This window comes from Oncorhynchus clarkii, chromosome 10 (genome assembly GCF_045791955.1).
Source record: "Oncorhynchus clarkii lewisi isolate Uvic-CL-2024 chromosome 10, UVic_Ocla_1.0, whole genome shotgun sequence".
Taxonomy (NCBI): Eukaryota; Metazoa; Chordata; class Actinopteri; order Salmoniformes; family Salmonidae; genus Oncorhynchus; species Oncorhynchus clarkii.
The window spans coordinates 12,733,918-12,757,619 of NC_092156.1; the positions used below are offsets into that span (position 1 = coordinate 12,733,918).

Below are 23,702 nucleotides of genomic sequence, written 5' to 3' on the forward strand. Positions count from 1 at the left end.
TATATAGTTAGTCACTTGTTGTCCAAGTATTAAGAGCTAGGCAATTAGTCACTACAAGACAATAATAGGGCATGTTAATAACAACATATTGACGTTAATAGGAGAGCGAATGCCCCATTACCTCACTGAGAGACAACAGACACATCCCAGGGCAGAGTCACCTGACACCTCACCTCTACTCTGATAGGCTAATTCGTCGATTTACAAGCATTGATCTGAGAATACTTCCTAGAGCAGGAGACACAGTAAAGTACAGTACAGAACAGATACAGTACAGTACACTCTCTATCTGGGCTTTCATGGCTTTCAAATAGGCTAAAACACACATACACACACACAAACACATAGATACACACACACACACACGTATACACACGTATACACACACACACACACACACACACACACACACACACACACACGTAGACACACTCACACAGACACACGTAGACACACACACATTTACACACGCACAAACGCACGCACAACACACATATACACACACACAAACACATAGATACACACACACACACACACACACACACACATATACACACACACACAAATGCACGCACACACACACACACACACACACACACACACACACACACAAACACACACACACACACACACACACACAAATGCACGCACACACACACACACACACACACACACACACACACACACACACACACACACACACACACACACACACACACACAAACATACACACACACACATATACACACACACACACACACACACACACACAGACACACGTAGACACACACACATTTACACACGCACAAACGCACGCACAACACACATATACACACACACAAACACATAGATACACACACACACATACACACACACACACACACATATACACACACACACAAATGCACGCACACACACACACACACACACACACACACACACACACACACACACACACAACATACACACAAACATACACACACACACACACACACACACACCAGGTTATTTTTCTCTCACTGGGAGGAGTTGTCAATGAGAATAAGGCCAATGTAGGAAATAGGGAAATTCAATGGGTTCACGTGGATGTGCAGAGGCCATTCATTCTACAGGACCTCTGTCTTTTACATAGGATTTGACTAGAGCTTATCTACTGTAACCTCACTATAAAGTTATCGGGGGTCCACACCTAATCAGACAGAATTGTAACAGAACCCATGGCCTCTTCAATTAATTAGATCAATTAATTCCCCCCTTTCCCCAGCATCGTCACCGTGAGGGACTGTGAAGCGATAGAGTCCATGGAAAGAGGTCGTTTGTCACTGATTTCAGTTTATTTTTAACCGTGCCTCATGAGAGTTTTAATCAGAGCATGCTGTTCTATAATAAATTAAATCAGGAATTATTTGTATAATCAAACAGAAGGCATGCGCGACTATCATTTTTGAGAGTTTAGCACATACAGGAATAATCTTGGTTTGGGGACTCGTTGTTAATATTTATAGAGAGGGTATTACATGTTCGTCTTTTTATTTGTATTTTTTTATTTTACCTTTATTTAACCAGGCAAGTCAGTTAAGAACAAATTCTTATTTTCAATGACGGCCTAGGAACAGTGGGTTAACTGCCTGTTCAGGGGCAGAACGACAGATTTGTACCTTTTCAGCTCGGGGATTCGAACTTGCAACCTTTCGGTTACTAGTCCAACTCGCTAACCACTAGGCTACCCTGCCGCCTTTAAGGAGACACTGTTATCCAGAGCTACTAACAGGAGCACTTACGGTTAAGTGCCTTGCTCAATGGCACGTCGGCAGAGTTTTCACCTAGTAGACTCTGGGATTTGATCTAGCAACCTTTCAGTTACTGGCCCAATGCTCTTAACCGCTAGGCTTCCTGCTGCCCGTTACACCTGATGATCATAGCAATGTGTGACTCCTAGTGTGTGGACGTTCAGTTTCAACAAAGACACATCACCAGAAGCTACTGTACCTCCTCAGAAGACATGGAATTGGTGATCCATACATACACAAGATACAGAGGTAATTCCTTCATACATCGGAATAAAAAGGAAATATAATTTTGGCAAAATCTGGCAAAAAAAAGGGCACCACACATTCTTGTCTTTTTATTTGATTTAGCTCTGTTATTGTGGAAGCACTGCCAGCTATGTGGAACCGTGCGTGTGACACTTGATGTCCCTGGATGGAGCAGGTTTGCAGTCATGTTTTTCAAGCACCAGCTTGGCATTTCAGGCACGAAAGAGTGGGAGTTCTGCATCTATGCTTAAAAACATAATATTCATCCTTCTCTTTCTCTCGATTCCTCCGCTGGCTCGTCCTCCCCCTTTCTCTCTGGCTCTGACAGTGTCAAGGAAGTTGATGAATCAGACTGCATGTGACAGTCTGGCATTTGAGTGAATATGATGGGCCTAATATGGTGTCCTCTGACAGGCCTGTGGAAATCATCAGGAAGCTCAGTGTGACGAAGCCCGAGACACAACAGCAGTTCTCTACTGTCTGCCTGCTTCCCATCCACACCGCTTATTATGCCTCTGTGCCTGACTGTGTGGGGCTTTTTTCTTCTTTCGGGGGTCGGGGGTCAGGGATGATAATGTCTTCTCTCTATCCACCTACACCTATCAATCTAGCTCCAGAAAGCACAACAGCACTCGTTACAAGTAGAGTTCACTCACTACAGCAAAAGTTCACCTTAAAGAAAACAGAAAGTAGACACAAAAACAACATTACCCCTTTCGCCTGCATATGTAGCACCTGACAGCAGAGCTGTGTGTGTGTGTGTACAAGGGATATGGTGAGCCTGTGCGGAGCAAACAAGATGTAGTAGGATACGGGCTGTGCACCAATAGGTGGCACTCTACCCTTTTTGACCAGAGAGGAGGGTAACCCAGGGCTTTGGAGCGCATGGGCGTCCCGTGGTCCAGACCAGAGGACAAGTGAACTTAGCAAATCTCTCTCTCGTACTCACTCACACTCCTCTGCCCGGCAGCTGCTTTCACGATGGTATGACAGAGAGAATAGAAAGAGAGGTGGGATTGTATTGTGGTCCTGTGTGCTTCAGTTGGTAGAGCATCACCAAGTGTCGTGAGCTCCTTTCCCCTGGCGTCAACCACACCTAAAATGGATGTACCCATGACTGCAAGTCGCTTTGGATTAAAAAACATCTGCGAAATATATTAATACATGTACTGTATATTCTTATAAGAACATCCCCTTCACTAAATACATGAATGAAAAGTGCCTATCCCTGAGATGTATTGTAGCTGGTTTATATTGACCTCCTTTCTCATTCTTTAGTTCTGTTACTTTGTTTCATCCCCTCCAGGATACTGACTTTGAGGTTAGACGTTGGCTCGAAGCCAGTGCATCATGTTGTAAGCCCAGGTCTATTGTAAATCCATTCAGAGAACAAATCAAATTGAAGGGAGTTACATACAAGTGAATCACAACTCTTTCATGAGTTTCTGTCTTGACCCATCTCTCCTCCTATATGTCATTGTTATTTTGTCAGATAAGAAGGCATGAAGTTGGTGTCATTGTGTGGCGTTGTGTTATTTTTAATTCCTGGGGAAAAATGTTTCTGGCAGGTCATGGAAAGTCATATTTACTAAAAGAGCTGAAGGAACATATTTAGGGGTTGCCATATTACCCATAAACAACTGCACAAACAAAGGGAATACATCATGTTTTGAATTGCGGGTTGTGCATTTTACAAGGAAAGAAACACATAATACATCATTTGGATTTATTAAACATGATAATATTTGCACAATCCTGAGGGAAAGTATTTATGTGGAGATTGTTAATAAAACTACAGAACGTCTAAACACCAAAATATTGTATTCTATGGCAATAAAAAAAAACTCGGGCTCCAAGGGAAAATAAAAACAAATGGATTTCAATGTGCAGAATAGAGAATATAATGTGTGGGCACAAAATCATTTGCTAAAATATCATTATATACAAAACGCTGCAATACATTTAAGGGCTGTGTTTCCTAAAAGCATCGTAGGGCATCTTAATTCCATTGAAACTAAATCAACAAAAGACGATCTTAGTGCTACGATGTTTACGGGAAACCCAACCCTGATCAGTACAAATAATTAAGATAATAGCCGTCAAGCAGGGTTCCCGAGAAATAAAAAATACAAGTCTATAAATACATTGATCATGAAATATTCACAAATATAAACAAATAGCAGTGTTTGCGATAAAACTGCTTCATATTCACACATTTCTTGGCCTGTGAAAAACGAGCAAATATTACTGGTTAGACATCAATGTAACCCATGCCTTTAGTGAAATATAATGTTGTCATGGTCTTAGACACTCACAACCCCCACACTCCAAACTCCTAAGGAGGACACTAAAGGGTCACAGGTCATGCTAGTGCTGGTCCCCCATAGAGACCAGTGAGTTAAAGATGATCAGTGAGGGAAATCAATAAGGTCATTGATACAGCCCCCCCCCCTTCTCGTTTCATTCAACTGAATGGCCCTTTCAATAGGGCTATTCAGTCGCTGCTCTACATCAGCCACTTCTTTGCCTCTTTGTTGAGATTCAGCCAGTCTAATGTCAAGGAGTCCCTTCCAGGGCCTTCCAGTGTAGTCACTGCTGAAGTGTCCTGTCTCCCCAGACTCCACATCAAAAGAAGAGGAGGGTTCAATTGAATAATAATGTAAGCCAATTAGCAAACGCTTTTATCCAAAGCGACAGTCATGCGTGCATACATTTTATGTATGAGTGGTCTGCCCATTATCCTGGCTTTGCAAGCACCATGCTCTACCAACTGAGCTACAGAGGCAGTCCTACTTTTTCTTAGCAAAAGTTCTCACAATATTGGGAGGGGGACATAAAAAAACAGGAGGAATATTAATAGACTTTACAAAACAGTGAAAGAGATGCTTGATAGTGTTGTGATGGTGAAGTGTGTTGATAAGCTGCAACATGTTTTGCTGAGGGAGGCAACCAGTGGAACGATACAGTCATGAATAACCAACAAACACACACATATCCATGTTGGATATATTTAGAGGGCGCTACCGTGTGGCTTTAATGGTTTACTTCTTTATTTTAATTGGAAATGGTGCATAATCATATGTAAATCCAGAAAGTAGCTAATTTATTAATGCATTTTGCATAATTGCTTATGAGGTGATGCAGTTATAAATGAAATGTAAAGCTGCCATTTAATGAATAATTGCCAACCACAAACCACTTTAGCATCCTTCCCAGTTCAATCATGACTGATGCAATTACATACAAGTACAAAAGAGAAAACATGAACACAAACAGCACAGCACGGACATTATATAATACATCCATTGATTGAGAGGCTGGCTGTTGCCAGGGAACTATATTTGTATTATCCGTTACGCCGAATATAGCCAAGTAAAGTTAGCAAGGAAAGAAGACTGTGAATGCCTTAAAGTCCAGGGTTTAGTTTGAGGTGGTGGATACCAACAAATACAGGCCCTGTGATGGATCTATGACCTGTGTGGAGAGGCCAATGATTTTACTGTCGTCTAAGACAGTGTGTGTGTTTGGTTGTGTGAGTGTGTATGTGTGTGGTTGTGCGAGTGTGTGTGTTTTGTGTGTGTGTGTGTGTGTGTGAGTGAGTATGTGTGTATCTCTGTGTGTGTCTACTGATTGTGTGTCTAACTGTGAATATTAAACTGTATGTGAGAAACAATGTTCATTGTAAGCTGCCCGCTGGCGAGCAGTAGCCCAGAGACTGCTACGCAGCCCCCCGGGACTGCCGCGAAGAAGAAATATCAGCCCACAGAGAGAAGCACGAGATTGAACTTCACTCAACTTTCTAGAGTTTTCTCAGTTAACACTATCGTTTCCCTTTACTGTGGCAGTTGTGATTGAATCAATGCAATATTAGCCACTTTCAATGCAACATACTGAAACAAAATTAACTACACAGACCAGCGCAGCATAACCAAACAGAGCTGCAGTTGGCCTATATGCAAATACACCATTGCCTTAAATGGATCTGTGCCATTTACGTTGAACTGGACTATGTTAACAGCATGAGCAGTCGTGAGTAGATGAGCTTGTTTTGAGATCAAAGCAAGAGCTGCATGTAGCCACTTGTGCACATTTAGTTCATATCCTTTAGTGAGTTATTAGCCCAGTTATAGATCATTTGTAGTCAGCAATAGGGGAATGATTGTTTCCAACAAGAGCACAAAAGATCATCTATGAAAAGCGAGTCAGGTTAAGAGCTTTTTTTTGTGTTGTATTTTGAGACAGGCTTGAATAAGCTAAGTAGCCAATAGGCAGATTGTAGCATAATTTATCTGATTCTCTGAAATAATGGTATGGGAATAATAATGCATTTTATTTTGTAAAGTGGATTCTTGCCACAAACAACAGAACAACATTTTCAGTCACCTCCTTGTCTGAAGGACAAGTGGATAAACAGGTTATGTCAAGCCCTGCATGTTTTTTCAAAAGTCTCATGGAATGTAGGCCTACATTGAACACCACAAATTGGCTGCTACTGTAGGCTGAATGATAGAAAAGCTATTTCCATGTTAAAATGTTATAGGATGTATGTTCTCCATAGTTTTTGATGGTAGGCCACTCTGGTAGGTCTACATTATGATCAAATAGCCACAGTAGCCTATTTGGCCACTGTTCATTTAAAACGGTAACTTAAAGTGGGTACAGCCTCAGTGTTCACAGTAAACGCGTGCTGGAAATTGCACAGAATTCTCACAATGTTCAATTTTGTACTCAGCAGACCTGAGATTTGCTCAGTGCCTAAACATTTTTGAGGGAACATTGTTGAGGAACCAATAAGAACCATATGTTCCATGAGATGAGTGAATATAAACCAATGAACCAAAAAATAGAGAAAGATGGCTATGTTGAAATTGGGAGGAGAGAGTCTGTCAGTCAGTACACATTACTCCCCTCAGGTGTGTTCCAGTACTGTCCAGTGTAGACGGTGCCAAGCCGTGTGTCATTTTATACAGACAAAGAGCCTCCACTGCCTCCAGACCTGTGGCAGACACTCAGCTACTTCTTGGAAAGACCCACGGATTCAGGCAGCGACAGGGAAAGGGCATTACACATGGAAGAGAAGTACAAATGCACATTGTCTCTTCAGGGGGGAAGACACAGAGGGATGTGCGAGAGACAAAGAGATTGAATACCTTTCTTAAATAGACTGAGAGACCAAGCTAGGAGTGAACATGAGCTCCCAGGTCAAGAGTTGGCAAAGCCCTTCAAATCCTCACACACTGAAATAATGTATGGAGGCAGCATAAAAATAAAATGTGTGTGTGTGTGTGTCCATGTGCGTATGTGATCAGTGAGGGGGCTCACTCCTGCAGGTGGCTCACACGCTGTCCCTGTAACAGAAAAACAGGAAAGACATAAAGAAAATGTGAAAAAACCCAGAGAGGTTATAACTACAGTCACATCAAGTGAACAGAGACACTGCTGTGTGTAGTAGAGGGTGTACTGAGGGGGTTGGGAATGTGCGGGGGCAACATGTGACGCATTTTGAAAACAAATAAAGCTCTGCTTTCATCTTGTTAACGCAGGAGGTAGATGGAGTGTGTATTAACATGGCCCAGCAGCCAACCAGCAGTGTGAACTGGCACACTAAAGGGGTTCTAATTTCATTCCCCTCCCAGGGTTGGCATGCAGGGGCCTGCGTATATGTGAATCAATCCCTTGCTCATGGGCTGTCGACAAAGACCTTGCGAAACTAGTCCGCCTCTATAATTTTTTCCCTGGGACACTCTGCCAGCTATTTCACACCTACGCCTCCTCCGTCTATGTGTCAAACCAGGGGATTATTGTGAGCACAGCCTTCCTGAACAGTGTAGTACTGGATTTATTGTCATCAGGAATATCTGTTTCCAGTTTCCTATGGTAGTGTGCATGGACGCTGGTGTGATGTCTTAAATGTAATCATAAACAAAACTCTATTGCTCTTTATGGACAACAGTTTTACTGGCCCCCTATATTCTCTGCCTAAAATGCAGTGATTGAATGATCATTACACCAAAGTTATGGCAATGGTCTGTGCTGGAAAATAGGAATTGAGTTAAAAATGACATTTACTGTGTTGATTTATGAGAGACAAGGAGAGAGCTGTTTTTCAAGTCTGGTACTCCAGTGGGCAATAAAGAGGAGAGGACACATAGCAAGACCTAATCCTATTTATTTATGCCAACGTGTCCTGTGGCTCTGCTCCTCTAAAGAGCCTTTCTCCCTGCTCCTCTTCAGAGGGACTTGTCTAACAAAAGTGAGGCTACAAGGAGGAATGCACTGATAATGTGATAACTGCATTCAATTAAGTGGCTGGCGTCATCAGAAAAATAGATTTATTTCCCATAAATGAAAAAGGGGGCTTTCAAGAGATGCGAATGACATGTGGGTTAGGATGAATGTACAGCTCCCAGAGCCAGAGGTCAGGTTGGTGGGAGGTCGCACATGGAAAACTATACAGTGTAATGCGGTTGTATAAACCAGGAAGTTGAAAGCTGACAATGGCTTGCACTTGGAGAATGAACCATACATACTATCCATATAACATGAGAGCCTCACTTCAATGGCTCCTCCACTGGTTGTTGTTCTATTTTTGATCACAGTGCTTTCGAGCGCCTAGTCACTGGTCACTTATAGTCCATATCAATGAATAGCAACAGTCAGCAACAAACCCCAGACACTTAGCACCTTTTTTCTATCTAGAACACTAAAGGGTTCTTTGGCTGTCCTCATAGGAGAACCCTTTGAAGAACCCTTTTTGGTTGCAGGTAGAACCATTTTGAGTTCCATGTTGAACTCTTTCTACATGAGATTCTACATGGAACAAAAACGGGTTCTCCTATGGAGACAGCCAAAGAACCCTTTTAGAACCCTTTTTTTTCTAAGAGTGTAGTCAGCTCTTATCACTGTCATGTAATCGGCCTGAGGCACCTTATTCAGTGAGAAAACACACACATACAAACCTGGTAGGCTATCAGTAAAGCAAAAGAAGATCCAAGTTAATGGCTGGTGTCGAGCCACTGCTGTTCTAAAGCCCTCTGTGTGTGTGGTGTAACGGTAGCGCTGCACACGCTACACTACTCCATCCTGTCAAGTGTCAACCTCTCAGAATCCCATGTTTGATGCATTAGGAATAAAACAGATATACACAACACATCTTTCCTCAACACACACTCCACATGTACAATACCGGGGCCATTTCCTCAACCAGAGTGTACAGTAGTCCCACTATTCATAAACGCAAAAGCACATTCATTTCAATCCATTTGCCCTGACATGAGGCAACTGTTGTGTCTTTAAAGCAGCCCTCTACCTTGGCAGCCTGCGGTGTGTAGCATTCAATGATCAATCAGATGCTGTTAGGTGAAAAGAGAGATGAGTGGAAGGTGTCTTAATGCTTCCTACTCAAGTAGGATAGCAATCTCTGACCCAGGAATTTGTGTTTGACGAACCACTCTCAGAAGCCATGAGGAAGCTGGATTCTATGCGATGCCAATATCACTCCATACGGAATGTTTACAGTGTTGTGGCTGATAGATTCAGGTGTCACATAAGAAGTGGGAGTGCCCGTGTGTATGAGTAACGGCTGTGAGAAACTGCAGATATCAAATAGATCTGAACCTGCCACTCTTCCATAATTCATGATCTCCCATTGGCTATTGAACATCTATGAGGATGTGAACAACCAACTTGATCTCGGTCCAACACATACGTACTTTTTTTTCTCAGTTCTGGTTCCCCGTGGGAATCGAACCCACAACCCTGGCGTTGCAAGAGCCATGCTTTACCTTGTCATCTCCATGGTGTCCTTGGTGAGATAGACGATCCAGTACACCAGGTTGAAGGCCCCGAACGACAGAGGGAAGAGGATGCGAGAGTACTTGTCTATGATGCTGGTGCCCGTCAGTAAGTTGTTGGACGGCACGGCTGAGCCTTGCTGGAGGAAGGCCTGGGCATTCACTGGAGGGTTAGGGAACACCTCCGCTGGCCTCTCAAAGTGAGGCGTGGAGTTCATCCTCTTCTTCAGCATACTGCTGGCATCCTGTATAGTACACCAACACAAAGATCGGTGGAGGGGGGGGAGTGAGAGAATCTATAGTAAATCTATGACCAGAACGTCAGTAAATCATTGGAAATTAAGATTAATAAAGTAGGAAATGAGTTGTGTTTAATTTTGATAAAACACAGTTTTAATTTAATCAATTTCCCATAACAACACAGTATGTTATATGCACAAAAATCATAAAAGATTAATTCATTGATTAATTCATCAATACAACATTATACATTGAGTGTATAAAACATTAGGAACACCTGCTCTTTCCATGAAAGACTGACCAGGTTAATCCTGACCAGCTATGATCCCTTATTGATGTTACTTGTTAAATCCACCTTAAATCAGTGTAGATGAAGGGGAGGAGACAGGTTAAAGAAGGATTTTTAAGCTTTCAGACAATTGAGACATGGATTGTGTATGTGTGCAATTCAGAGGGTGAATGGGCAAGACAAAATATTTAAGTGCCTTTGAATGAGGTATCGCAGTTGGTGCCAGGCTCACCGGTTTGTGTCAAGAACTGCAAACGCTGCTGGGTTTTTCACATTCAACAGTTTCACGTGTGTATCAAGAATGGTCCACCACCCAAAGGACATCCATCCAACTTGAGACAACTGTTTGAAACATTGGAGTCAAAATGGGCCAGCATCTCTGTGGAATGCTTTTTATGCCTTGTGGAGTCCATGCCCTGACTAATTGAGGCTGTTCTGAGGGCAATAGGGATGCAACTCAATATTAGGAATGTGTTCTTAATGCTTTGTACACTCAGTGTATATAAAATGCATGGCAAGTTAAGTTCAGCAGAGTGTATGGAGCAGGAACTGAGGCAGGGTTGGAAAGGGTGGAGTGGGAAGCAGGGACTGGGTAAGGATTGGTAGGGGTGGTGTGGGTAGCAGGGACAGAGGAAGGATTGGTAGGGGTGGTGTGGGTAGCAGGGACAGAGTGAGGGTTGGTAGGGGTGGTGTGGGTAGCAGGGACAGAGTGAGGGTTGGTAGGGGTGGTGTGGGTAGCAGGGACAGAGGAAGAATTGGTAGGGGTGGTGTGGGTAGCAGGGACAGAGGAAGGATTGGTAGGGGTGGTGTGGGTAGCAGGGACAGAGTGAGGGTTGGTAGGGGTGGTGTGGGTAGCAGGGACAGAGTGAGGGTTGGTAGGGATGGTGTGGGTAGCAGGGACAGAGGGAGGGGTGGTAGGGGTGGTGTGGGTAGCAGGGACAGAGGAAGAATTGGTAGGGGTGGTGTGGGTAGCAGGGACAGAGTGAGGGTTGGTAGGGGTGGTGTGGGAAGCAGGGACAGAGTGAGGGTTGGTAGGGGTGGTGTGGGTAGCAGGGACAGAGTGAGGGTTGGTATGGGTAGCAGGGACAGAGGGAGGGGTGGTATGGGTAGCAGAGACAGAGGGAGGGTTGGTAGGGGTGGTGTGGGTAACAGGGACAGAGGGAGGGTTGGTAGGGGTGGTGTGGGTAGCAGGGACAGAGTGAGGGTTGGTAGGGGTGGTATGGGTAGCAGGGACAGAGGGAGGGGTGGTATGGGTAGCAGGGACAGAGGGAGGGTTGGTAGGGGTGGTGTGGGTAACAGGGACAGAGGGAGGGTTGGTAGGGGTGGTGTGGGTAACAGGGACAGAGGGAGGGTTGGTAGGGGTGGTGTGGGTAACAGGGACAGAGGGAGGGTTGGTAGTGGTGGTGTGGGTAGCAGGGACAGAGTGAGGGTTGGTAAGGGTGGGGTGGAGCGGGGGCCATAATTTGACTGGCTTCCATCACAGACCAGGTTGGAGCTGAAAATGTCAGCTGCTGAATGCTGTGCGCGTCTGACGGAGGTGAGAAATCATGCAGGGAGCATGTGGCTTTAATACTGCAGCTATTTCTGAAACGACAGCAGGCTCAAATTCTCTGCTGGCTCTCAGAATCAGAGCAGATTCTTATGCAGTGCGTATTACATTGTTTTGCATGCCGCCATAATATATCTAGAGATCATAAAGTGTCAATACCGGTGCCATTGTTTTGGTGAGATTGAACATGCAGGATTAATGGTGTGACATTGTTATAATACACAGGTTATCCTATCAATGTGGCTTGTGTCCTCTCTTTAATCCAATTTTAACAATGGAATTTTAGCATGCTGACATAAGTGTATAATATAAACATCGAGCAAGGAAGAGCTGATAGACTCAATTAACTACATTTTATCCAGTCAGCAACCAGATAACCACTGAGCAATATTTTATTCAGTCAACAACCAGTCAACAACATCTTATCCAGTCAACCACATCTTATCCAGTCAACAACCAGTCAACAACATCTTATCCAGTAAACAACCAGTCAACCAGTTAACAACATCTTATCCAGTCAACAACCAGTCAACCAGTTAACATCTTATCCAGTCAACAACCAGTCAACAACATCTTATCCAGTCAACAACCAGTCAACCATTCAACAACATCTTATCCAGTCAACAACCAGTCAACCAGTTAACAACATCTTATCTAGTAAACAACCAGTCAACAACATCTTATCCAGTCAACAACCAGTCAACCAGTTAACATCTTATCCAGTCAACAACCAGTCAACCAGTTAACAACATCTTATCCAGTCAACAACCAGTCAACCAGTTAACAACATCTTATCCAGTCAACAACCAGTCAACCAGTTAACAACATCTTATCCAGTCAACAACCAGTCAACCAGTTAACAACATCTTATCCCATCATCAAACAGTCAACCAGTCAACATCTTATCCAGTCTACAACAAGTCATAAGCAGTCAACATCTTATCTAGTCTACAACCAGTCAACATCTTATCCAGTCTACAACCAGTCAACATCTTATCTAGTCTACAACCAGTCAATATCTTATCCAGTCTACAACCAGTCAACCAGTCAACATCTTATCCAGTCTACAACCAGTCAACCAGTCAACATCTTATCCAGTCTACAACCAGTCAACCAGTCATAATGAGTCAACAACATATTATCCAGGTCATTAAGTTTTGTCTGCATTTTAAATAGATAGTAATTCAAAATGGTGCAGATGGAGAGATATAACTCCTCTCAATTGGACTATTTAGTTCATATATTTGGTGCAGCCACCTAATAATAGTCTCTTTCCCACAGAAGCACAAAGCATTGGGCTTGCCTGTCCCCTCTAGGCTTCTTGTGAGCCTGTAATGATCTGCCTGGATATTCCCTTAATCTATTCCTTTCACATAATCTGTGCTCAGGAAGCCACTGGCTGTCTCTTCTCGCCAAATCTTCTTGTTGTCACAGACTAGGAGTGGGGGGTGAGAGGGACACAGAGATGAGAGGAAAGGGAAGGGGGGAGGAGTGTAAAACGAGGAGAGAGGGAGGAGGTGGATTACCGAAGAGGACTCCCCGTCGGTCCTCCCGACCTCTGCTGCCTCCTGGGCTGCCTTAATGGAGGCCGCCTTGCGGAGCTCCCGGTTGGCCTGCAGCGTGGAGAAGTAGTTGACTGCGGCAAACTCAATGAGGGCTGAGAAGACGAAGGCGAAACACACAGCGATGAACCAGTCCATGGCCGTGGCGTAAGAGACTTTGGGCAAAGAGTGGCGGGCGCTGATGCTGAGTGTGGTCATGGTAAGCACTGTGGTAATGCCTGGCATACACAGGGCACATAGAGAAATGTTAGACAGAGATACTGGACATGGCAGCCATTTTGTTTTCTGCATCCCAGAGCCCCAGGGTTAACTGGCTGGGTTTCCAGGGTACCAGCCCATCATCTTGTTGAGTGGTGATTGTCAGGGTGTGGAGTGAAGTGGAGGGGGTTGGAGGGTCAACCATCCAATGGTTTGCGTTAGAGCTGGTGTGCGGGCAGTGTAATGTGGACACACGAGCTTACATGCAAAGGAATAGCTTAAGGGAAAATAGTTAAGGGTCTACTCAAGCATGTCATTTGGCCTGAAAATGGTTATTTCTATGAACCCAATAGTTTAAACCTTATCATACATTTATTATTATTATTTCTGTTGTAATTCTCATGACTGAGATCTAACATTACTGAACATTGAGCAACATTTATGTCTTTAGTTCATCGGATTAGACTGTCCCGTTAATATATAACTGAGGATACTGTAACAACTCAATCAATACCAACCTACAAAATGAAGATTAGTATCGCATTACACAAAATCCTCAGGGCCCATTGATCATTTAGATGGTAATTGATGCCATACTTTGCCAGAAGGTGAATTTGTGGGCACGATGTTTAATCTCTAGCCTTCGGCAACAAGTTCACACATCTAGACATGCACTATTCAACCAATAAACTTGCTCTTCCATTCAGAAATTAATTTGTGTTCAAGTTCAATGCTAAGCACTTTGTATCACACACTGTCCTTGTAAGATCACTTTATTCGTGATTTGTACACAAGGTCCAACCGAAATGCGACTACTCTGGAACAGTTGTTGAGGGCGGTTAAGTACCTTGCTCAAGGGCACAACAGCAGGAAATTGAATCTAGAATTCTATAACAGCAATCCTCCTGTTGACAGCTCATTTCTTGACAGATGTTTTCTGTCAGACCTGGGATTTGAACTGGCAACCCTCTAGTTACTGGCTTGCCTCTCTAACCGCTAGGATACCTTCTGCCCACACCTTTGGATGGAGGGTCACCATTGTTTATATACCAAGTTGATTATAATGTCTATCTCTCGGAAACCAAACCAATGTGTTCTGGCATTATTGATAAGTCATGAGACCTGTATAGCATTAAAATAAATGGCCAGTGAAATGTTATAAAGTCCAAATCAATAGTTCAGCCATATTTGAAGTGTACTCACTTTATCAATAGTGAATCATACAGTGTAATGAAAGTAGCACAGTGTACACCCCAAATAATCTATTGATCCTGAGAGGCAGCAACCAAAAGCATGGCTTAGTTTTCTCTCCCACAGCTGAGCCTTAGCATCATTGAGTGCAAACACAAGAGCGGTACAGATGTAGGATCTTAATTTGAACCAGGTTGCTACAGCAGGAAAATAATCCTGCCACAACAGGAAATGTGAATTATTATGCGGATTATAATTAATGGACATTTTTATTGGGATTGACACATTTTTCGTAAGGGAAAATCAAGTCAGAGATTTCTGATCCAACGTCAGAAGCCTTTTTAAACCTCAAATACACTACAAATGTTACATTTCCTGCATTGCAGAAAAGTTATCTTTTAACAGCGTGAGCAAATTAAGATCCAACATCTGAAGGGCCTGTGGTAATGAAGTATGTTCCTAACAATCTTGCCTAAAACAACTAAAAGTCAGGTCACTTAGGCATGCTATTTGGAAACATCCTAGCATTTGTCTTGATTTGTGCATTCAACTATGCTAATACTAAGCTTTAGCTGAGGATACTAAGCCATGCTTTTGGTTGCCGACTCTCAAGATCAATAGATTATTTGCTAGTTATCCATCTAAATGAGGTCAACTTTTCTTTTGGGTCAACTTTTACTGTTCCTGTTACATCTTGGAGACAAATCCATTTGAATTTCTGACTTCCTTACAAGCCAAGGAAGGTTAGAGGAGGAGATAAAGTTTGTCATACCATCCACCGTGTTTACTGGTTATGGGATGGGCTGTTTTTAGTGATGATGATGATGATAATGGTTTCAGAGCAGCACAACTTGCATGGGTTAGAGTTAGACACATGGTGATGAATGGGATATGGGTTGGAATGAGTTGCCCGGGTAGTGTAATAATGGCTGGGCTGCGAGCAGGCCTGGAATGAGCAGGAGCGGCCAGTAATGATGATGATGAGGAGGGACACAGATGAAATTGACAAAGGCTTACACGGAACAAGTTTACAGGGAAATAGAGCAATATAAGTCCCAATCCTGGATAATGAAGAGAGTACTTAGAAAAGCTGTCCTGTTCACTGATTATATGAAGCAATTTAGTGTGCTATACAGCTGATATAATGTACATTTCTGAAACACTTTCTACTGGTATAAGGCTCATTGGACTGCCAAGTGACTATACAGACAGGAATCTCCAGATGTACAAGATTTCACAATTCCACGACCATTCTATCTCATCATAACACAGGGAAGAGACTGCAAATATTGTTAGACTAGCAAATGTTTTCATAAACTACTGCACCTGTACAGTATATTGATATAAATCGATAGGGAACCTCAATCTGCACAACCCTTTCCAGAATGGAGATGCTTATTTCAAGTGGATCACTGCAAGTTATGTTTCGAGGGAGTACAAATAAATTGCCATTGATTGAGAGTGTTAAGTAATACTATGGTCAGGTTCATCTGAGGCAGGGCTACTACGGACATTGATTGGCTGCATAACAACAACAATAACAACAATAACAACAATAGGCAATGTAGTTGAGCCTGAATCTGTTACAGTTAGCGTGACAACAGTTATCTAAGCAATGAATAACATTGTGGAGATTCAAAATGCAAACAGACCCATGGATACAAGGTGTGTTACATACAACCACGGTAATACATCTCTCACATGTATTCAAAGTATGTTTTAATCTCTGGGCTCACACTAAAGACCCTTACAAGACATGATTAATTTACAAAAGGGACATGCTCCATTATGGTCCATTAACAAGGTACAGATATAATTTCACTGAGATCGTTTTCATCAAGCTAAAACAGTTGGAAAGAAAAGGGTCATTGACCACTGGCCTGCTATGCTCTTGTCAATTTGATATTTACACAGTTCATTTGCACAGGGGAACATGTAGATAATTTAAGTGGATAATGTAATAATGTTTCAATACATTTAAGTGCTGCTTCAGCTCTGAAAGACAGTTACCAGCTCTCCATGAAGCTAGATAAGGTACAAGCTCTCCATGAAGCTAGATACAGTACAGGCTCTCCATGAAGCTAGATAAGGTACCAGCTCTCCATGAAGCTAGATACAGTACCAACTCTCCATGAAGCTAGATAAGGTACAAGCTCTCCATGAAGCTAGATACAGTACAGGCTCTCCATGAAGCTAGATACAGTACAGGCTCTCCATGAAGCTAGATAAGGTACCAGCTCTCCATGAAGCTAGATACAGTACCAACTCTCCATGAAGCTAGATAAGGTACAAGCTCTCCATGAAGCTAGATACAGTACCAACTCTCCATGAAGCTAGATAAGGTACCAGCTCTCCATGAAGCTAGATACAGTACCAACTCTCCATAAAGCTAGATACAGTACCAACTCTCCATAAAGCTAGATACAGTACCAGCTTTTCCATGAAGCTAGATACAGTACCAGCTCTCCATGAAGCTAGATACAGTACCAGCTCTCCATGAAGCTAGATACAGTACAGTCTCTCCATGAAGCTAGATAAGGTACAAGCTCTCCATGAAGCTAGATACAGTACCAACTCTCCATGAAGCTAGATAAGGTACAAGCTCTCCATGAAGCTAGATACAGTACCAACTCTCCATAAAGCTAGATACAGTACCAACTCTCCATAAAGCTAGATACAGTACCAGCTCTCCATGAAGCTAGATAAGGTACACGCTCTCCATGAAGCTAGATACAGTACCAACTCTCCATAAAGCTAGATACAGTACCAACTCTCCATAAAGCTAGATACAGTACCAGCTCTCCATGAAGCTAGATACAGTACCAGCTCTCCATGAAGCTAGATACAGTACCAGCTCTCCATGAAGCTAGATACAGTACCAACTCTCCATGAAGCTAGATACAGTACCAGCTCCCCATGAAGCTAGATACAGTACAGGCTCTCCATGAAGCTAGATACAGTACCAACTCTCCATGAAGCTAGATACAGTACCAACTCTCCATGAAGCTAGATACAGTACCAGCTCTCCATGAAGCTAGATACAGTACCAGCTCTCCATGAAGCTAGATACAGTACCAACTCTCCATGAAGCTAGCTACAGTTACAAACTCTCCATAAATCTAGCTACAGTTACAAACTCTCCATAAATCTAGCTACACTACCAGCTCTCCATAAATCTAGCTACAGTACCAACTCTCCATAAAAACCCCACAATTGCCAACAATTGTCAAACTCAAGCACTTGTTAAATGATCACACACTGGGAAAGAAGGGTATGGGAGAAATCGTGTCAGGAAAAAAAGCAGAGGAGGCGAGAGAAAGAGAGAGAGGGAGGAGGATGAGGAGGAGGAGGAAATGAAGGATAAAGACAGGAGAAAGAAACGAAGAGCTTGAGGCATCTGTGTGCTTTTAAAGGCAAAAAGCAAGGTACAAATTAGGCCCACTCAATTAAGTCTGTGAGACTTCAGCTCTGGAGACTTTCAGCTCTTAGAAAGCCAGCATGCGAAGCTGCACACAACAACAATGCCTAATGTGCTTGAACCTTGATGGAGTGCTTCTACATAGCTCTCTGTCTCTCTCTTTCTCCGTCTGCACACGTCAGTGCATTACCACAACTTATTTAGCTACTGGCTTCTCGCTGTGCCCCATATTACTGTTGTGTCACCAGCAAAGCATTAAAATACATTGTATTTACAGAAGCAATTTACAATCTCTTAATCATAGACTTTCTTTAAAAATTGTTTTTTTTAAAACGTGTAAACTGTGAAGATAAAGCCTGTCATTCATGGGTTTGGGGAAAATCCAATATGTTGAATGCAACAGCCTCATAAAGGACACACAATGCTCACACTGAAAACACTCCAATATCTCCACAGCGTTTTACTTCCGCTACCATGCCAAATGAAAGCAGCAGGATGTGGGAGGTTAATGACTTTCTGCATATGTGCGTCTCACATTGGGCCTAACTTGAACGCGTACTAATGATTGGTATCTTTTCCTCAGTGTGGGCTTGTCAAAATGCTGACAAGCTTCCAAACACAGCCATAATCTACAAAGGCCAGCAGCCGCTACTCCTGCACACAAAAATGTAGCTGAGGAAATTTAAATTGAAAATCAAAAGGATGGCAAATGAAACTTAAGAGCGCTCTGCTCCTGAGGCTAGAGGCTGAAGCAAGTGTAGCATGATGTAATGGGAACAACCGGAACCTGCAACTCCTCAGAACAAGTTCAAGTAAACAACATCCCCCCGCTCTCTGCCCGGATTGAATGATTTCAGAAAAGGAGTTTTTACTATTAATTCAGATCCAATTGGGAGGGAATAGAGATAAGAGGTAGAAGACATAATATATACCATGTGACTGTGCTACCTATGTCCTCTAGTACCACTACATAATGCAAACCATTACCATGTCCTACCAAGAAAACACATTCAAATACTGAAGTACAACATCTTCACCAAATGTACATAAAAGGATACAGAATAGATCATGTTATGAGTGATGAAACTGTGTTATCCAAGGTTAGTTGTTTTGTTATCTTAAAAGAGGCTCTATTGTTGAAAAAAAAACTGTTGTTTGTGAACTAACACTTGCACGTGCTTCCCCCCCTCGCTGATAGCTACTCCATTGAGGAACAATGAACTTCCTATGATAGTGCTATGTGGTTGTCCAACCTAGCTAAATGACTAAAATGTACAATGTAAATGTAAATATCACTTTAAGGGAACTTTAAGGGAACAACTTATATTGGGACTTGTAGGGGTTACCCTGTAACGTAAGCATGGTGGACAAGACAATGGAGTTAATGGTGGCGATCAGGAGGAGGCCTACCGAATACAGTTCGTGCAGGAACCGATTCCTTATTGATCCAAAAAGAGACCTGAGCCAGGATCACGGTCATGATACAGGGGATGTATGTCTGAATCAAGAAGAAGCCCATCTTCCTTTGCAGGTGGAAGTGAACAGTCATGACTACATATTCACCTGTCAGAAAACAAATGGAATACTGTATGTGGGCACAGAGAGTTTCGAACAGACACGTTGGTAAATCAGCATTTCACAGAGCACAAAACTGATTTGTGCTACAGAAAACAGATGAGACAGTGAACTTCTCAGGGAGACCTTGTACATGCAGTACATGCATACTATAGCACATGTCAAATGCTGCATTTTGAATGTGTACATAGATTCAAATGAAAGCATAGATTCAAATGAAAATGTCATTTAGAAATTTTAAAAAATGACTCAGATTGAAATCTTCATTCAAATCCATATGCATACGGTATGCATACTGCTAGCATGGTTATTTTTTAAGCTTATTTCTTTAAGCATTACTAAAGCGTTAAGTGAATGAATCTATTCTTACCAGTGTTGGATTTTAACCTCTCACTGGACACTGTCTGTCCTATTAGATCGTACTGTAGCAAGCTGGAGGACTCCTCTGGGACTTCCACAGAGAACAGTGGTCCTTTTTTCCATGTGTACACAATTTCACTCATAGGGTAGGCATCTGGACAGCAGAAATAAAGATAACGTAGTCACTCTGTAATCACCAGCTAGCCTGGTGGAACCATCTGTCTGACTGAGGTTTATGAAAGACAACTTACAGCTACCAAACTTGAGAGGACAGGCATGGCCATCCATGGGGAAGTTCATCAGTCTCATGGGACACTCTGCGTTTATTGTCAATCTGCAATGGAATGGCAAAGAGTATTGGACAAACCTTATGTACAGTGCACCAATGGTCACCTATGATCATCTACAACTGATCACGTACCAGGCCAAACCGTCTTCTGAAAACAAAGCAATACTGATAGAGATATGCCTGGGTAAGTTGACGTGTATCGCACAAATATCTTAACCAGGGCTCTCCAACCCTGTTCCTGGAGAGCTACCGACCTGTATGTTTCGCTCCAACACAAATGTAACTAACCTGATTCAGTTTATCAACCAGCTAATTATTAGAATCAGGTGCACTAGATTAGGTTTGGAGCGAAAACCTACAGGACGGTAGCTCTCCAGGAACGTGGTTGGAAAATGCCGGGCACTAAACCATAGCAATGACTGTGTTTGTATGATACTCAGATAGATGTCCGGTAGAACACAGACTACTGTCCTACACAGGTCTGTTTTGGACCTGGATGGCTGTGACTCAGTAGTACCTCATAGTGTAGAGGATAGTTCCGTTCTGCATGATGCGGAACAGCTTGTTGGGAGTGGTCATGTTGTGAGAGATGGACCTCTTGCCATTCCGGAAGAATGTGTCTGGTGTCCAGATCTTGCTGACCATGAGGTTGTTGAGACGCAGAATCTCGATGGGGCCCTCGAATTTCAACCTCTCGTCAATCCACGTTTGACGGAAAAATACATCCATGGTGTACTCCTACAACATCGCAGTTTGGAAATCAAATCAGCAATCAACTCATATGCTAATAATGACATTGCTGAACAATACAGTACATAGTCTACAGTACATCAGTGACCTCATTTACGTGAATGAAGTGTCGATAATAAGTACGATTATTATATTAAATATTTTAAAGTCTTCCTTACATGTTGTTTTTGATCTGTTGAAGTACTGTGCAGGTCCATATTTCTCAATTTCTCCACTAAGAAAACTTGACTGTATTTCATTACAGGTTCCAAGAATTATCCAAATTCTAACCCAACAGTATTGATTTACTTTGTTTTCTTGAATTTCTTGATGTGTACGCAATTCAGCTTTTAGCTGCCATATATAATGAAACAAAACTCAATGGATAATGTATTTTTCAATCCAGGAATACTTTTAGCTCAAATGGATTTCTTTACAGCTCTGGTCTTATCTATACTGCCTATGGGATGGCTACTAGTGGATCACATGGTACCAGAAGTGGGTTTTAGATGCTGTGAAATATAATATAGTGTGTAATGGAAATCAAACGCTCAGCCGGCTCGGGACCCTCACTGACAGGGATTGTCAACCAGATTAAAATCCCTAAGCTGCACTAATGACATCCTGCCCAGAATAATGAAGGCTGGTAGGAATATGACTTGAGGCTGTGGACGGACATGCTAGGACTGGGTGCACCAAGCAATTATTCTGTCCTGTCTGCACTAACACAAGTATGTGTTATTGAAATATAAATAAATGCCAACACTCTGGAGTTTTGTGTTATATAAGTGGACTGGATAAAGTAGTAATGAGGCCACATACCATCTCAACATCTGACACTGGACCAAAGCTTGTGACAAAGATGTCTGTTTTGACCTCAGTAACTGGACCTACAAAGATACATGTTGTTTTGACATAAGACATAAATAAACACAGCTCTTCACTCTAAAAACAAATGGACGCTGGTGAGATATTGACAGGATAAAAACGTTGTTATTGTTAATTATATCACTTTTCTAGTTTACAGTTACTTGACCTGTAGTTGTTGGCTATTACAAGTCAGCACAATAACATCCCTTAGTAGGATTGGAAATTAGCAATTTGTGAGAAAGAAACCCTGTGGTCAGTGGGTTATATGAATTGCCTGGAAACTAGATGTCACAAATTCGACAGTTATATTAATGACACTAAAAGCAGCTTCCAACGATGGGACAGTGACCAATAATTAAGCTCTATCTGGAACATAGGCGCCTCACTACAGTGGAAAGGAAAAGTTTATTAACTACGTGAGTAGACTTGAATTTCACACATTATCAAACAACCTGTTAGAAGTATTAAATATGTATTACTGTACCTCCAAATCCAGGTCGCAGTCTGTTGTCATATCCATCTAGTAATCTGTCCAATACACGCGTGATGTTATCCAAATAGATATTCTCAGTTTGCGTTGATTTCACATGATTTCCCCAAACATTGCTCACACTGTAGACAAAGTGCATATTCATTATCTGGTGGCTCATTCTACTCAATATAACTTGTTACTGCATCAAAGTTGCACAGTGTACATTTATCAACATTCTAGCACTCGTAAAGTCGGGGGGAAATGAGTTCACTTGTACTCACCAGGACAGAAAAAAACAATTGAAAACGAAAGCCATGCCTCGTAAACACCCCACAGCCACAAAGCCGTGGTCAACTGTTATAATTTCCATATTCCATCATTTAAAATCATACAAAACGCTGATCACACGGCTTAGTCTAAAAACGAGAAGGCTTTTGCGCCAGTCCTACTCGACTTCCCCAGTGCGGCTGCGCCTCATCTGACTCGCTCAGTAGAAAAACTAAAGAGTTTTAAGAGACTGAAGAAGAGCAGGCACGGAGGGCATTGACAATAATCGAATAAGGCATTATGGGAGATAAGAACGAAGAAATCCACTGATAGTTTTGGCAGGGAATCAGTTTGGACCCGTTTGGAGATTTGGAAAAGGCTCAAATATCCTCCTGGAAGAGATTGCACCAGAGATGGTTTCAATTTCTGAGGTGGAGAGCAATTTTACAGATCATAATTCCTAATAAAGTTGAGGAGATAACAGCATCACTCCATTATTGCATGTTGGACTTGGTCATGTCCAACTTAGCTGTTTCCATTAACTGTGTCCATTACAGTCTGTTTACACGTGCTGTCCTTCACATCTCCTGCAAATCAGCATGTGGGTTAACAAATATAAAACAAATAAAACAGATACACCTTGGATGGTGTATGTGATTGTGCTGTTGGTGGTGGTGGTGGTGGTGTTGGCAAGGCAGAAGTGGGAGGGGGTTTGCTGTTGACACTGTCAGAAGTCAGTTCATTTTCGATTTGGCACAAATTTGACTTTTACCACAAAAGTATTGCTTGTGTTACACCACTAAGATATAATCACAGTTGCATGGACAGATCTTTTCTGATAAGTACAGTAACTGTAGGTCTCGT

General features: G+C 42.5%; 1 protein-coding gene across 1 annotated transcript; it reads right to left on the minus strand.

Annotated features, from left to right (window-relative positions):
• Positions 1 to 6,146: 6,146 nt before the first annotated feature.
• LOC139418022 (gamma-aminobutyric acid receptor subunit alpha-6-like) lies at positions 6,147 to 22,120 on the minus strand. Its single transcript, XM_071167111.1, has 8 exons — positions 22,052 to 22,120; positions 21,018 to 21,238; positions 20,463 to 20,545; positions 20,222 to 20,365; positions 19,687 to 19,839; positions 13,434 to 13,687; positions 9,821 to 10,074; positions 6,147 to 7,384 (listed from the first exon to the last, which is right to left on the minus strand). The coding sequence occupies exons 1-8, from the start codon at positions 22,052 to 22,054 to the stop codon at positions 7,372 to 7,374; spliced, it is 1,125 nt and encodes a 374-aa protein (XP_071023212.1). The 5' UTR covers positions 22,055 to 22,120; the 3' UTR covers positions 6,147 to 7,371.
• Positions 22,121 to 23,702: the final 1,582 nt, after the last annotated feature.

What these genes read in the sequence shown, in the direction of transcription:
- LOC139418022 (XM_071167111.1), bottom strand. An exon ending in ACTATCCTCTACACTATGAG is followed by an intron (nt 20,546 to 21,017) that starts GTACTACTGAGT and finishes ATTCCATTGCAG; the next exon opens with ATTGACAATAAACGCAGAGT. An exon ending in TCCTCTCAAGTTTGGTAGCT is followed by an intron (nt 20,366 to 20,462) that starts GTAAGTTGTCTT and finishes TCTGCTGTCCAG; the next exon opens with ATGCCTACCCTATGAGTGAA.